At 42.1% G+C, this 15181-nt stretch overlaps 1 protein-coding gene, 1 long non-coding RNA gene and 1 other non-coding gene across 6 annotated transcripts in view; 1 reads left to right on the top strand and 2 right to left on the bottom strand.

Annotated features, from left to right (window-relative positions):
- Positions 1 to 605: 605 nt before the first annotated feature.
- LOC116427248 (cilia- and flagella-associated protein 276) overlaps positions 606 to 15181 on the bottom strand; it is a 34623-nt gene continuing 20047 nt past the window's right edge. For 3 of the 4 annotated variants that reach the window (XM_076370927.1, XM_031977369.2, XM_031977371.2), the window contains 3 exons: positions 1945 to 2183; positions 1406 to 1546; positions 606 to 1220 (listed from right to left, as the gene is read on the bottom strand). In XM_076370927.1, coding sequence (XP_076227042.1) covers positions 1017 to 1220; positions 1406 to 1546; positions 1945 to 2148 — 549 coding nt within the window. In that variant the 5' untranslated portion in view covers positions 2149 to 2183 and the 3' untranslated portion in view covers positions 606 to 1016. Of the gene's footprint in view, positions 1221 to 1405; positions 1547 to 1944; positions 2184 to 13076; positions 13222 to 15181 lie in introns of those variants that run through there. The other variant, XM_031977370.2, reaches the window with a different exon arrangement.
- LOC143174927 (uncharacterized) lies at positions 13950 to 15027 on the top strand. The gene is made up of 2 exons (XR_012999435.1): positions 13950 to 14113; positions 14766 to 15027. It is a non-coding gene; the product is annotated as an uncharacterized LOC143174927 (long non-coding RNA).
- Positions 14519 to 14591, bottom strand: TRNAV-AAC (transfer RNA valine (anticodon AAC)). The gene has a single exon. It is a non-coding gene; the product is annotated as a tRNA-Val (tRNA).

Genomic DNA, 15181 nt, shown 5'->3' with positions numbered 1-15181 from the left:
CGCTGGTTTATTACAAACAAGGATTACCCGGGTAATGGGACATTCTGTCCCTTCGGCTGTTTCGCCAGTGAGAACGTCCTGTGCACTGACTCACGCACGACCGACACGGGAGAATCGACTCTCTCCCTCTCTCTCACTCCCTAAAAGGGCGAGAACTCAGGATCCGAGATCGCAGCCAAGATTCTGAAGGGACTGCACCGATGGTATCGCGAACGAATTTGTCAACACGATCGAGACCGATATCGCCGCCGGCATTATTGTAACGCGGATGGGACAGTTTGTTTGCGTGGGACGGTGGATCGAAGGATACACAAGGATTTTTAATGCGCCGCAGGTTCGTTGTTGTTTGGATTGTCGGACGATGTTAGGTTAACGGATCTGCCAATTGAATTTGTGGAACTGCTCACTAATTATTTTTCTTGGGATTTTTTTGTAACGCTTATGTGACGACTATTGTGTTCTGTGCTTTTATAGTTTGTAGAAGTAACAATATGTAAGAAATATTTATATGTAGATTGATAATGCAAGTTCGAATTGCTGGATAATGATGTTTATTGATAGATGAAATTGAAGTAAATAATCTAACATGTATCGAGATTGTTCAGTGCTCGATGAGTGCAATTAACGTACATTAGAGTGCACTAGAAATAACCCTTCCAGCTTTCGTATCAAAATAGAAAGTTACAAACGAATAATATAATTACTCTGACTTAACAGTACAATATACAATTTAGCTTCTTAAAGATTTAGAATCTTCCGGAATGTCCTCGCTTCGGAATGGTTAACAGAGAGTTACTCGTTCGTGAACGCACGTCGCGTTTATAGCGATGCGCGGGAATATAAACTTGATAATGAAATTATCGCGAATCGAAGTCCGGCCGTAAACGCGTGGAAAACGGCGGAACCGCGACGCGCCAATGATAATCATAAAATCGTTGATTTAATTTCCTCAAATACGATTGTTAGCTTAGCTTCGCCGGCTGGGTTCCCATTCCAAACACCATACAAATCCGTGTTTAAATACTGTAAAAAGTTCCGTCGATTTTGCGACTGTATCCGGGATTAGATTGAACCGAGTGCGGCCCGGTGATATTTAATTTCACGCTACTCGGATGAACTCTTCGCTCTGGCACCGGGCCACGGTAACACTGCGCCAGTAACGACGACACCGGATCTTCTTCTTCGCCGTCTTTGCTTGGTATTCTCGCCCGTTTGTGTACCTGAAGCAATTCCAAGAGAAACGTGTTCACTTTGGATTGTTAACGATGGCACTGACAAATATTCCGATATCGTTGGACTATAAGATCACGTTCAAATGATAAAATTCGCGGGACATCTCATTAGAAAATTAATGAATAAGAAGTGGTAGTCGCTGATTTCCAAAGAACTGATGGTTAATATTTACCTCGATTTCATTCTTCAAGACGCGCCACGTCTTCTTCCCTAAAGTTTCTGGCTGCATAGTGACATACACTTTCGGGACCAAAGTGTCTTTGCTGTGAACGTACACGGTTGACAATGCCAAGTCGAGAGCATCTTCTGGCACCTGAAAGGTAACATTAATACAGTTTTCTTCTGTGCTTGATACCATTGTGAAAATGCGCACTAAAATCAGCATTCTCTCATTATTAACACTTCGACTGCCAAGTGAACACTCGTCACAACTCCCATCTACTCGAAACAGTTTTCTTCTTTCAGTAGAAACTAAAAGTTCAAGATTCTTGATAATTGCTCTATCTCTCATATCTCATACATCCAACAAAATTCGGTTCGTTCGGTACGTTACCAAGAAAATTCACATTCAAGTTTACGTGAAAAATAGTATCACCCAAATATGGATGACGTGGCAGTCGAAGTGTTGAATGGAAAATAATCTGAGGATTATATAGAAAATTGCGGGGAAGCCTTTTCGCTGAATGACAATTTCAATGTTGGAGTAGCCACCTGCAGTCTCATAAGCCTAGCGTCTTTTCGAATGCTGTTCAAAGTGTGATGAGCGAAGAGGCGTTCGTGTGATTTCAAATTCGCGCTCCAGCTCTTGTCTTGCGGGGCAACCTTGTTACCAAGGACAGGTCGCCGTGTCCATACTCCTTCGCGAACTACATCCGGCACGGGGTATGGGTTTCGAACGTAAGTGACTTCCTCCATCCCACGTCGCAGTCGTCGCTAGCTGTTCCAGGTTCCTTTAAAATCACATCAGATCATTAAGCTAGAATATTCCCTGAAGAATCCGAAGAAGTAAATCTAACTGCGATCAGCTTGAAGTGAGCTGAATGATTTGCTGCAATCGATTCACTGATATGAATGGAACTTGTTGTAAACTATACAATTTCAGTAGACTATGTTTATCTCCTGAACCAGTTAACTGTGACGAGTATACTCGTCATGGAGAAGTTACAGGATTTTGTGTTACGACGAGTGTACTCGTGGTAAAAAGTAGTGACCATTGGCTTTTCACAGAAATTACAATTTAGATAGCCAAACTTCTCCATGACGAGTATACTCGTCAAACATAATTCACTGGTTAATCAATTCAGTTTTTGCGACTGTTTATATATTCTAAAGAATCCTTGATGTTTAGACTTGAAAATAAAATTCATCGCTATGCAATTTACAAATTTCACAGTTCAATTAAAAGCCATCAAATTGAGTTTAACGAACACACAGGAATCTTGAGTGATTAGTAATAACATCTGTTTCCCTCGATTCCCGGCGATCCTATGAAAGCATCTAAATTCAAGGACGAACATCCGGTTTCGCTTTCGTTTCACGAAGATTAAGAGGCTGGTGGGTGATGAACGCACTCGAAACAATATCTCGCGAGGATGAATTTCTGGTCTGGATCCATTCATAGAGTTTTAATTCATGCCGGCGGTCTGCATCCCGTCATTCCCCGCGGGGTGTCCACTTATCGAACCCCTTCCCGGTCCCTCCATTCCCGTACATTCTCGCCTTTACAGTCGTTCAGGCTACTTTCCAAGGGCGTCCCGTAAGACTCCCCGAAGTCGCTTACAAGCGGTTTCACGTTCAGCAGCCGTGAAAGAGCTTATTGTGAAATTTAACCGGGACTTTTCCCCGAATACCGCCATTCATACGCGGCCTCGCTCCGCTCTGTCTTCATTTACATTGAAGCAGTCAGCTGTTTCTATGCAGCCTCGAGCCACCATAGAATTGCAGTGCTCATTACTCATCACGGGAATAATGCAATTTGATTACGGTTCACTGTAGATTAAATACCTTCGATCAGGACATTTATATACAAAATCGTGTAAAACGTTGAAAATCAATAGATTCTTTGATTTTCAATTTAATACATCAGACTTTGTAAAAGAGACTGGAGCAGTGGTGAGCATAATTTAATAGAGAAACGTCTCGAATGTCGAATACACTTAGTGAACGAATCATCATTTACCTAAGAGACTACCTTCAAATAAATTAGTCTAAAATTTCCTAGTAGTTCAAAATTAAAATTGGTCATTCTATGATCCGCAATATATCGTACAAAACTATGAACTAATTTTTGTTTCTTTATTTTTGACGTGGTAAACTTCAGATTCTCCAATTTATATACAAATAGTTCAATAATTATTAGTCAAATAAAATATGAATATCTAGTAGAATAACTTGCACTATGTTATAAGGAACAATGTACAGTTAGGTGTTGCAGAGTATTTTAAAGAGTAATCTTTGCTAAGATATAAATTATTCGGATCGTTGCATTGATGAAAGGACACCTGAAGAATCGTGGTAGGCGTGCACAGGGGCCGAGCGGCGGCTGGTTCCCCGCATTTAACATGTTTTGCTCAGGAGGTGGTCGGGCATGGCCAACGTCGCCGTCCAATATTAAACCCGCAGTAATTTATGTTAGCACGAGCGTGCATAATGCTGTTTGTATAAAGCTGCGCTGCCACGTGTCGGCTCGTGTCGGCGCTGTGTATCACTCCCGCCTCCCTTTATTCTTGCTCCTAACCCTGTTCGCAGGCGACCGACTCTCTCCTCCTGGACTGGATACGTTACTGCGATTTTAAATGCCCGATTGTTTGCGAACGGTGCGTTGCACGACATTCTCGTGTGACTTCCGCTGCCGATGGCCAACCCAATTGCAGACGCGTTAACCTTCAGCGCGATCTGCGGAGTTTGATTAGCCTTGGACCCTTCGCATCGAAAATCGAGAAATTGGGAATATTCAACGTTCTTAACTGTTTAAGAAACTGGCCTTAACACTGGAACTACCGAGCACTGAAATTGACTATTTTGAAACTAATTAGAAACTTCAAGAGTGCATCTATTGAGACTTTAGTTGATTCACGATCAATTTGCATATTGACAGATCACTTTAACACTAGAGCTACCGAGCATTTAATATGACTGACTTTCATTTCAAATAATTTACACTACACAGAACAAACGTAAGAAATTAATGAAAATGGGATTACTCTTTCACAGTATTTATTAAGAGAGTCACTGGAATCTCAGATTTGGAACTGTAACAGTGAAAACCGGAATTCCAGCTAGCGACAGATGCGTTCATCGGAAAGTGGCTCGGGGACGGCGTTTAAGGGCAACGAAAGAATCTTCCGCGTCATCACGCGCGCGCGCGCGCGCCATGTATCATCCGACGGTGCCTCTTCTTCGTCACCCCCGTAGCCGTGATACCGGGAGGCCGACACGCGTAATCGCGTAATCGCATAATCGTGGCGCGTGCTGAAGTTCGGGTTGCGGGAGCTTTGCGTACGTCCACATCGGCGCACGTGCGACGTACCGCGCGCTGAATCAACACCGATCGCGAATCACAGATTTATCCGTGAATACCGAATACGGCCGGCAAAGCCTTGCCAACCGTTTTACGAGATAATTGTTGCGACGAGCTGATCTCCGGTAATTACGGCCGGCGAGATAAGTAGCCGTTTACACAGAAGAACACCGGCTTAAGCCGTTCCGGTTTTGCGGGTTCGAAAAATCATCGTCCCTTCACGAATTCCATCGGTGACAGCGAATCGAATCATCTGGACACGTGTCTATTAACATTTGTAGAATATTTCCACAATTCTAATTGATCCTATTGGTTTCCTAGCGAAATGTTAGAAGAGAGATGTTGAATGAATGAAATTACTAATCCCTTTTTGTTCGATCTGAGCACTGTGGAATGAAGCGGAAAATTTAAGAATTCTGTATTAATATAGAGTAATTAATTAATACTTTATCATTACATTGCATGGTGAAACTGAGTAACAGTAGACAGCTGTCTTCGTTTCCATATGAAAGAAAATGAAAATATGATTGTTGAACTGCCCGAAGTGTCTCGTGCCATAGCGCGACCGACTTTCGCAGTATTCTTTCAGATTTCCCTCGAAATCGTAATCCCGTAAGATCCTCCGGCCGATATATCGACATCAGTAATGGAATCGTGCATTCAAATGGACATCGTTTCCCACCGAGTATAGGAGGCAGGTCGCGGCGGGCAATGCCGGGGATGATATTGCCAATATTTGGTTGGATTCTGGTGCGAATGTGCAGGGTGTATGCCAAGGGTGTGCTCGCACCCCCTTAAGCGGCGAGCACGGGGGTCGGAGGATCGGTGTATGTTAGACGCGCGCCGATTACCATTTGAATGTATCTAACCCCGGTCAGCCTTTGTCAACCCTCCTGACAGTGACCGCACCTATCTATCTACAATGGATCCGTTCTCGCCCTTCTTCTCTCTTTTCTCTGCCTCCGTATGTTCGCCGACGGCTCGACGACCGGCGAAGAACCAGTCGAGCCGCGTGCGCTAATCGGAGTCTCCTTCTGTAGCTTTTCTTACTAACAGACTGCGTTAATGAGATTTTTATGCAATAGGATTCCGATGGAATGTTAATAGAGGTTTTATGCGTTTATGGGAAAACGGAGGGTGAATTGCAGTCAGGTTGCAAGTGCGAAGATGCATTGGGTGGATTGAATACAGGTTGAATATGGGAAATTGTATGGAATCGTAGGGAGGTTGATAGTGTAAAGTTCGACTGAATTGCGTACAGTTTTTGAAAATGCGAAATTGAATTGTATGCAATGTGAGACAGAAGTTGGGAATATTTAGAGAATATTATTGGTTTGTTTTCTAGTTAGTCAAATGAATCTGAATTCGTTGGCTTGTATTTCGGTTTTGCTGTTTTGCATTCGATATGAAATTGACGCGTGGCCTTCGGACATTATATTCTGGGGCGTTCGAGGAGTATAATAGATCAGCGCCATATGACCACAAAAACCGGAGAAATATTGGCGTAGCTTTATTCGCAAACGTCCAAACAGAAAAATACAAGCGATACGCCCCTGGTTTTCACTCTTTTGTGAATCCCCGTGGGCGAGGAATATTCTGCGGAGGGTCACGAATATCAGGTAACGTGCTGTTGGATCTCAGTAACGTTTTTCTAACGGTTCTACGGTTTTCAAAGGAGTTGGTGTTTTGAGGTAAATGATAGTCCTCATTAAACCTTTTAAACACTGGTATATATATATATATAAATTGATTCAGCAGAAGATTTAATTATTCAACGACTCGTTGTAGAAAATCTCAACTTCCGTGGTCAAAACGACGAACTGAGCTTTTCAAATATCAAATCTGAATGTCCAATCGCTTCGTTGGTTCTTCGCCTGCGATTCTCAACTCCTCTGTACGTTTTAAATACATAGTACCTTTGCTTAATGACACAACACTTTTTTCATATTTAAAAATCACCCGTCAGAACGCAAGAAGTAGCACTATATCGTTGAATTCTAAATGCTAAGTAGTTTAAATGCTAAGAAGTTTGAATGCTAAGAAGTTTAAACGCTAAGAAGTTTAAATGCTAAGAAGTTTAAACTCTAAGAAGTTTAAATGCTAAGAAGATCAGAGCTTGATTGGATAGTGAATTAATCAGCTCGGCAGACGAATAGCTGAACTTTCGATCGAAAGCGATGGGGCCAGCGATAGCGATTCATACGAGTCCATGGGACGAGAAATACTCGTGTCTTCATCGACCTATCCTGACCCTTTGTGTAGAATAATGTCTTACACCCTGCGTGACCGATCCGGCGAAACCAATGGGGAGCGTGCGACAGCAGTGCGACAGGTGGCCCGTGAAATCAGTGCACGAGTGCGCCGTTTCGTCGACCCCGGCGTCCGATACGGTTCATTAGGAAATTAAATGTATAATAATTAGAATCGGGGTGCTGATGGGACACGTTAAACGGCGGCCCTCCTCCGTAACGCCGACGGAACGATGCAGGGAATAAACGGAGAGGAAAACTGCGGCGGACATTTCACAGGGTAAACTCCGTTTGAAATTTCCTCAATTTCGTCAAACTTATATTTACTTCTAATGCTAAATATCAGTTCTTAAATTGACTTGCTTGAAATCAATGTACTTAAGAAAATTAATCAAATCATCTATTCTCAAAGAAGCATAGATGATTTCTGCAGCTATGAAGTATCAAATAAGTTTATCTCGTTTCTCATTTGATCGTTCACCACGTAGTAATCAGTCCAATTATATTTCACTACAAAGGACCACAGATCCTATACAGTACAAGTTAGTGTATATCAGCTGTCATACAACAAATCAGTAAGCACAAAGTGAACCTATCTTTTCAATCTTCCCAATCGTTCTCTCTCGTGACAGAGACCTTCGGTGCACCCAAGAATACTATGCAACCGACTAGATCGTCCAACGAAAAGCCAACGCTGCAAAGTCGCGACGTTCCACTAAAAATCTCTCACGCACGGTAGTTTTGAAAACGGTCAGTACCGCGGGGATCGAAGAGCGCGCGCTCAGCGATTTGCATACCGATGATCGAGGGGCGGTCGTTGCAGGTTTTCGCGTGTGTCGCGCCGGTGGCGGGAGCGAGAGGGAGTCATCGGTGTATTTTAGCATTTCACGTTTGTTTCCATTTAAATGGTAATCGAGTTCATAATGTAATTGTATTCACCGCGTAAGCCGGGTCTCACCGCAGCGCCGCGTCCCCGCCATTGTTTGCCATTGTTCTCTTCGCTGGCGCGAACAATCCGCGCGGCGGCGGCGGCCTTTCAGCCTCGCGTTTCGGCGGAATCTAAACCCCTTCTTCCTCTCTGCCACTCCTCTCGCCACGGGACCGGAGATGATATTTCGCGGTGATACAAACGCTCGGCCTCTCTCCTGAGCTGACTGATATCGATGAAAAACGTCGGCCGCTCCAGTTTAGACAATGGCGGAAGCGTTATGGTTCAACTGAATCAACTCGCAGCGATGTTTCCGGAGAGGCAATAATAGATTGTATATTAACGCAAAGTCGACCGACAAAATTCGTCACTTCGGTCTCGCGGAAGACGAGCGATCAGTGTTTCCTAGAGTCTAAGTAGATTCTAATGAAACGTTCATCAACGATGCTTCTGTGGAATTATACAGATTGTTTCAAGGAATGTCGGTTTCCCTCGATCGTGACGCAGTCTCCGAATTGCGGCGTTCGTCGTTCGGTGTCTCCTGGTGTATCTCGACTTGGCTGGTTCAGCGTAAATCATAACAGATGGGGAGGCGTCGTCCTCCAACAAAATTTCTGCCCGAAAATGCATTGTTACACGGCTCACGGAGGAGTCGCAAAATTGGAGGTGAAATGTACGGAGAAGGGCGAAACCGAAGGGAATAGATGAAGACAGAGAAGTGTGCGACGTAGGGAAGACAGGAAAAGAGAAAGGGAAGAAGAGGATGGAGCAAAGAAGTGTACACGGTAGAGTAAAAGAGAAAGAGAGGAAAAGCGAGGAGGAACGAGTAGAGTAGTGTAGAAAAAAAGGGAAAAGAGCAAAGGCAGAGAGAGGAAGCAGCAGAGTACAGCGTGGAGTGATACAGAAAGAGAGGAAAGGAGAGGAATAGAGACCCTGGGTCGTCACGAGGGTAGCGGAAGAGGGTTGGACGTTATTGTTACGCGGGGGATGTGCCGTGTCCGGGTCTCTGTGTCTGCGCGTGGTAGCGGAGTTGGCTGCCTTTCTCTCATACATATTCATCAAACGCTAATTAATCATCGCCCAGGCACACCCACTGCAAGCCACCCTCTTGGCAGCGGCGGCGAGCGGAGCTGGCGCACCAAACGGGAAAAAAGAGGAGAAAAAAGAATGCAGAAAATCCGCGACACACATACCTCGACGAGGTTTATCCAGATGTCGAGGCGCGACGAGATTCTCGAATACGATTGACAACGCCGAAAGCGAATGCGACGGATGACAAAAAATTATGTTTCTCTCGCGGTCTCGCCTGTGTCCTTGGATTCAGGCGAAACCTTCGTGGTCGAACTGAATTTTCATCGAGTTACGGATGTACGTGTTTTTTAATATTTTTCTGAGTGAAAGTGCAGGAAATATAGAATTTGCAATGAGTGATTGGGAACTTTTCATTTTTCATATTCAGAACCTGTGTTCAATCCACCCAATGCAATTTCGCACTTACCATTATCTTGACGACATGATGACGAAATTCATAATATAAGAGTTCATTGTGAAAAGTCATATGATACGTTTGTTTCGTTTAATCTGGCTTTTTAGCTATCGACGTGTAAGCTGAAAGGTTAACAAATTGCTACCTAAATATCAGTTGATGGACGACCTCGCTTGTCTCTGAAGAATTACAGTTGAAGAATATATTCTAACGTTGTATATTTTTGTAACATAAGAATAAATAAAAAAATATGCGTTTCATTTCTCGAAGCAAAACAAACACAGAAAAAAATACACAATGTGAAATACACACACGTCAATGCTTAAATATCTATCAGAAATTAAATATCTATCAGTAACATTTATGAGAAACAATTTGCATTCCAAGTTGGAACTACTTGTTTCTAGCTTAATCTTCAACTAATCCGATTCGTCTCTACCCTACATGCAAACAGAAAACAAATCCCCTAACATCACCGAGCCCACAGTCAAGCGATGGACAGGAAATCCTAGTCATTACTGGGTCGGCGTGTGACGCGTTAAGAAAAACGTTGCGCTACCACCTGAGCGTTACGATTCGACAAAAATGTCTTCGGCTAACCGGGCGTCTTGATATATAGATCGCCGCCTCGTGCGGTAAGCAAACGTTCACGGACGATCAATCTAAATTGTAATTTCGTAATCCCATTAAGCGGGAGGCCACCTTCGCGCGCACTTGCTCGGGGGTCCCGTTGTTCGCCGTTCACGCGGACGGGACGCGTATAATTAGGTGTCGTTTATTTTACACCGGGGCACCGCAGTTAGGGTGACACTTCCAGCTTATAATATATACGGGGTGTACCGAACGCGGGCACAGACGCAGGCCGCCGCAGTCGCTCGTAGAACGCTTCGCTGCTAATGCGATGCGATCATCGCCACCCGGCCGTCGACCATCGATATTATACACCGCGGGGAATCCCCCTGTTTCTTGGCCTATCGCCGTTCGAATTGGTGTGTGGAAGGACGTTGCGTTTCGCAAAAATTAACCCCTTGCGGACGAAGCTGTTTTAGAGCATTGGATACTATTATAGGATGATATGTCGATTGAACGTTGTTTTTCATTATTTACATAACGGAATTATTTGTTTAGAAGTTCTGTTCTAGGTATGAAATTTTGATATAGTTTACCCTTTGCACTCGAGAGGTGACTCTGAGTCATCCGATTTGGTATAACAATTTACAAAGGGGTATATATAGTATTCACTTTTGTATTATGCATCAATGTGTGAAATGTTTATATAAAATAGCTTTGTGTCTTTGTCTTACTCATCGGAAAGTGTCGAATGCTTGTGAGAAGCTTCCGAGAGCAAAGGGTTAACCCTTCGCGGACGAAGATTCTCTGAAATATACAAAACCCTCAACAGGTGAAGCTAAATTATATATCAATTACTTGAACAATGTAAAAATAGGAAACTACGTGCTGATCTCTTGCCATTCGAGTTATTAAATCATTTGTTTACGACTTAGTCTTCCAAATATGAAAATTTCATCTCGTAATGTCGACATTCGTCCGCGAAGGATTAAGGCTTGTCGAAGACTCAAAAAAGTAAAGTGAAACTAGTTTTCTTAACACGTTGCCTATCGACAGTTAAGCTATGTATCAAAGATCAATAGTTTGATACGTAAATATTTCGTAAATAATCCTGTCAGTTTCGTTGTCCGAAACTGTCGACGAAGCAATCGATCTGGACACGTCCAATTGTTGATTGCTGCGAAGGTATACCTAATTTGAGCTTCATTATACTAATTCGTTGAAGCTGCGAGTTCCTAACGACTCGAACAATTCGCGATTTCAAGAGAAAATCGCTTGCGAGTTTTGACCGTCGTCATCGAGTCGCGACAATGGCAGAACGCGTGCTGACAAATGAGCGGCCCGCGCTGGGATACGATACACATGAGACATATGGCACCATAAAAAAAAATGCGCGAGAGATACAAGAGATGGCCTGCAGTAACCATCCAGTCGATCCGATATTAATGGAGACCAAACACCGCGCATTCTGTGTCGCCGGTGTCCCCGTTGTGTGTACACATCGGTGCGCCATTATGTCCCTGTTATAATGTATATACACACACCTCCCTTCGGGAACAATGGGAATGATCTATGATCCGGCGGGCATAGATCGCCCGGTTCAATTTTTCGCCCTTCTGTGCTGGCTCTTTTTTCCTAACAGCCGAAACGACGCATGCTCCTCTATATCTCTGAAAACGCCTCTTTCCCGTTCACCTAATTATTTTCCGTTTAAACGTACCCCTCTACAAACCGACACTAGCTGACGGTCACCGGTGACCGGCACTTCTACATCACTCGAAAACAATTGCTATAAGAGAATATTTATCGGGCGTGTGTGTTCGATAAAGCAAGTAACTAGACAATAGTGTAACATGAGAATTGTTTTAAATAATCAGTAATCGTTAGTAATGTTTAGAAGCTCAAGGCCTGTGTAGTAAGCGGTGTGTTTGTAATTAACACTAGATTTACGGAACAATTTGATATTGCATTTTTTCATTATTTATTTAGTATCAGTTTTGAAGTTGTAATTTTTGCGAATTATACACGAACACGTAGTTTTCTAGAAACAATAGAATAAGGTTTATAATAAACGTCCGTAACTCTAGTGTTAAGGTACACAGTCATTTGGAAATGAACAAAGAGAATGAAACGTATGAATAAACGATCATGAACGGTCTACGAAGCATTTAAAAATATTTTACGTTGACGCTCCTATCGAATTTCATTCTCGAATCGTCGCTGCAACGACGAATAACGTTGACAAACGATTTTCAAAGCATACTCGGAGGTTTCTTCGGTGACTGGGAGACGCGTCGAAACTTCCCCGAAACCGTCGTGTACCGACGATTAACGTTCCTCGGCCGGAATCGGTGTAATTCCGGATTTTCCGGGCGTGCAAACAATAAAATTGGATTTAGCGACCCTCGCGGCCGCGTACGTGGCGCGCGACTCGAAGGGTGAGTTTTCAGAAGGTGGGCGATAGCACGGTTCCGGGGTGGGGTCGCGAGATCAAAGACGCCCTCCGGCCAATTCCGTAGTTTCTACGTGACATATTGGGTAGAAATTGACGGCGACAGCCACGAGCAACAACGCGGCGAGGAAACTTTGATCATTCCACCTGTGGGACTTGTCCCGACTTGCGAATATTATGTTCGTGCGATCGGTTCTCGCACGCTTCTGTGATTACATCGCGAAAACGGGCTCGATAATAGCGACAGGATATCGAGTTTCCCACTTCCAACAGCGTAACCAGACTTCGGACCGTATCAAACGTTTCGTCAAGTTCAACGTACAATGGAAAGTTACTCACCGGCTTTGCGCGGTTCTTCGTGGAAATTCTAAATTTTCGGAATATTATTATATAGGTGGAATTAGGATTCAAAGTAGATTTTAAAACAAATGCACTAAGAATCGCTATGTTTTGATTTAACTGTTCATACGAGGAATGTAATTAATGAAATGCGTGTTGAGGAAGCTCGTTGTTATGCGTGCTGATGCGATGGATAATTTAATAATTAATTTAAATGTTAAGGAAAGCAATTAAAGAGATTAAAAGGCATTCCGTTGTTCTTATGGTGGTTTGTAGTTTATAGGAAGTAATACACATACCTGTATTATACACGGAGAGATGTAATTTGTTAACAACGCTGTGTTGTCACTGGCTAAGCGCAGTCTAAACTGAACTGATTATCTTAGCAACGCGTTGATATGCTGTTTCCTGTGCACGCGTAAAATTAAGTCGATAGAGTACATTTTCCAAGGAAACGTAATCGTGACATTTCACATGGATGTATCGAAATGTTTGTTCAATCCGCGCGCAATATTTCGGTACGTGGAGACATCTAACGTAGGACGATGATGATAGTGATTCATCAGTGGTAATAATGGTATTTGGATTGTCTTAGGCGGACTTGTTACCAACAGTTGATAAGAATGAACTATTTCCGTCTGTCGGTTTCAACTGCTTTATCGATATGGAAAGTGAAGATTGATAATTACGCGCTGTTCTCATGGATGAATTTCAGTTGGAGAAATTTTATTGGCTATGGGTATTTATGAATGTACTTATCATATTTTGATGGTGCCAGCAGAAATATATACAATTAGGGTATTTAAACTATTCTATGAAAAATAAACAGGAAAATAAAAACAAATATTTGAAAAATTTAGAATACTTTCTTATTATTCTTATTCTTGCTTCTTATTCTTTGCAGAGTGACTGTCATGAGAAGTTTGATTGTTTCATATATTACTCTAATTTTTCAAAAAAATAATAAATAATAAAGGATAAAAATAATAACAAATTTTTTTTTACTCCAATGATTTCATACCACAGTTCTTTCGTTCCGCTCTTGCCTAATTATTTACGTTATTCAGTCATCTATATAACTTTCTGCTCAACATCATACTTCCTATTTATACTTTCAAGAAATTCGAAAGCGTTGGTTATGCGCAAATACCCTCACACTCCACTGGTTAACTATTTTTAGCAATATTAACCCTTATAAGAAGTGACATGCTTTTGTCTGTTTACACTTTGTCAAAGTATATTTTTTAAAACGGTTTCTAATATGGAAGAGTGGCCTGCTCTGTCACGCAATGTGACAAACACCCGCTACGGAAAAAACTGTAACATCACGTCGAAGGTGACATACCGTCCGATAACGGTTAAATTTCATATTTTTCTATGTGCATGATGTACGAGTCATCGGTCAAATCGCTTAACACGTTGAATGTCGTAGGGGTCACCGGTGACCCCCAACCAAATCGAATTACTATAGTTCATTTCAATTAAACGATGATTGAAAATATTTCTATATTATAAATGATGCTATCTAATGCGATGACATTCAGTTAGATGAACGTGCAATAATAACAATGCAATACAATCAAATGATTTGATATTATACCTTTTCCATTTTGTGTATTTTGTTCTATGAAATCGTGCGGCGTTCAACGTGTTAACTTCACAGACCAAAAAATAGAGAACAGTGATGCAGCAGTAAATTCTATTCACTTTTCAAATTTGAGGTTCAAGGGGAAAAAAGTAATGTTTCCGCCCGGGATCGAACCGGGGACCTTCCGCGTGTTAGGCGGATGTGATAACCACTACACCACGGAAACCGATGATATAAGCTACATTTTCCAGTCTTTTCATGAACAAATTATTATATACCAAAAGCTACAATTCTAAATTATTTTGATTATTATGAACTACACATCTTGTTTATACTCAAATTAATCAATTAACGTACTATGTACAGACTTATAAGTATTTAAATATACTTGAATCAACAGATTCCACGATGGAGGTATAGGTTAATGGTAATGAGCTGCCCTCTGGACCCATGATACAGAAATTACCAGCCAAATCATTGTTCGTAAAATGTATACTTGAAGATTGTACATATAATGAAGGGAATCCGTATTCTCTAATTACTGAGCTTTCGTTCAGTTATGCATTTCTGCGTTCTAAGTATAGATCTTTCGTTAAATGTTCTCCAGTTTCAATGATCTTTGTTATCTTACAATAATTAAAAAGGCATCAATGTTTTGAGAACGTGTATGCATTATTATTTGCTCCTATATAGTCATGCAATGACATTGCTTAATCAGCCAATATTATTTATTAAATCTCCATCGCTGCGAATCACTCTCAAAGCATGCTTCCCTTAACCAGAACAGTAAATTAGTTTAATTAGAGAGATAGGCGT

Source organism: Nomia melanderi, chromosome 9, assembly GCF_051020985.1.
Source record: "Nomia melanderi isolate GNS246 chromosome 9, iyNomMela1, whole genome shotgun sequence".
NCBI classification, from domain to species: domain Eukaryota; kingdom Metazoa; phylum Arthropoda; class Insecta; order Hymenoptera; family Halictidae; genus Nomia; species Nomia melanderi.
This window is presented reverse-complemented; position numbering and strand designations above follow the sequence as displayed.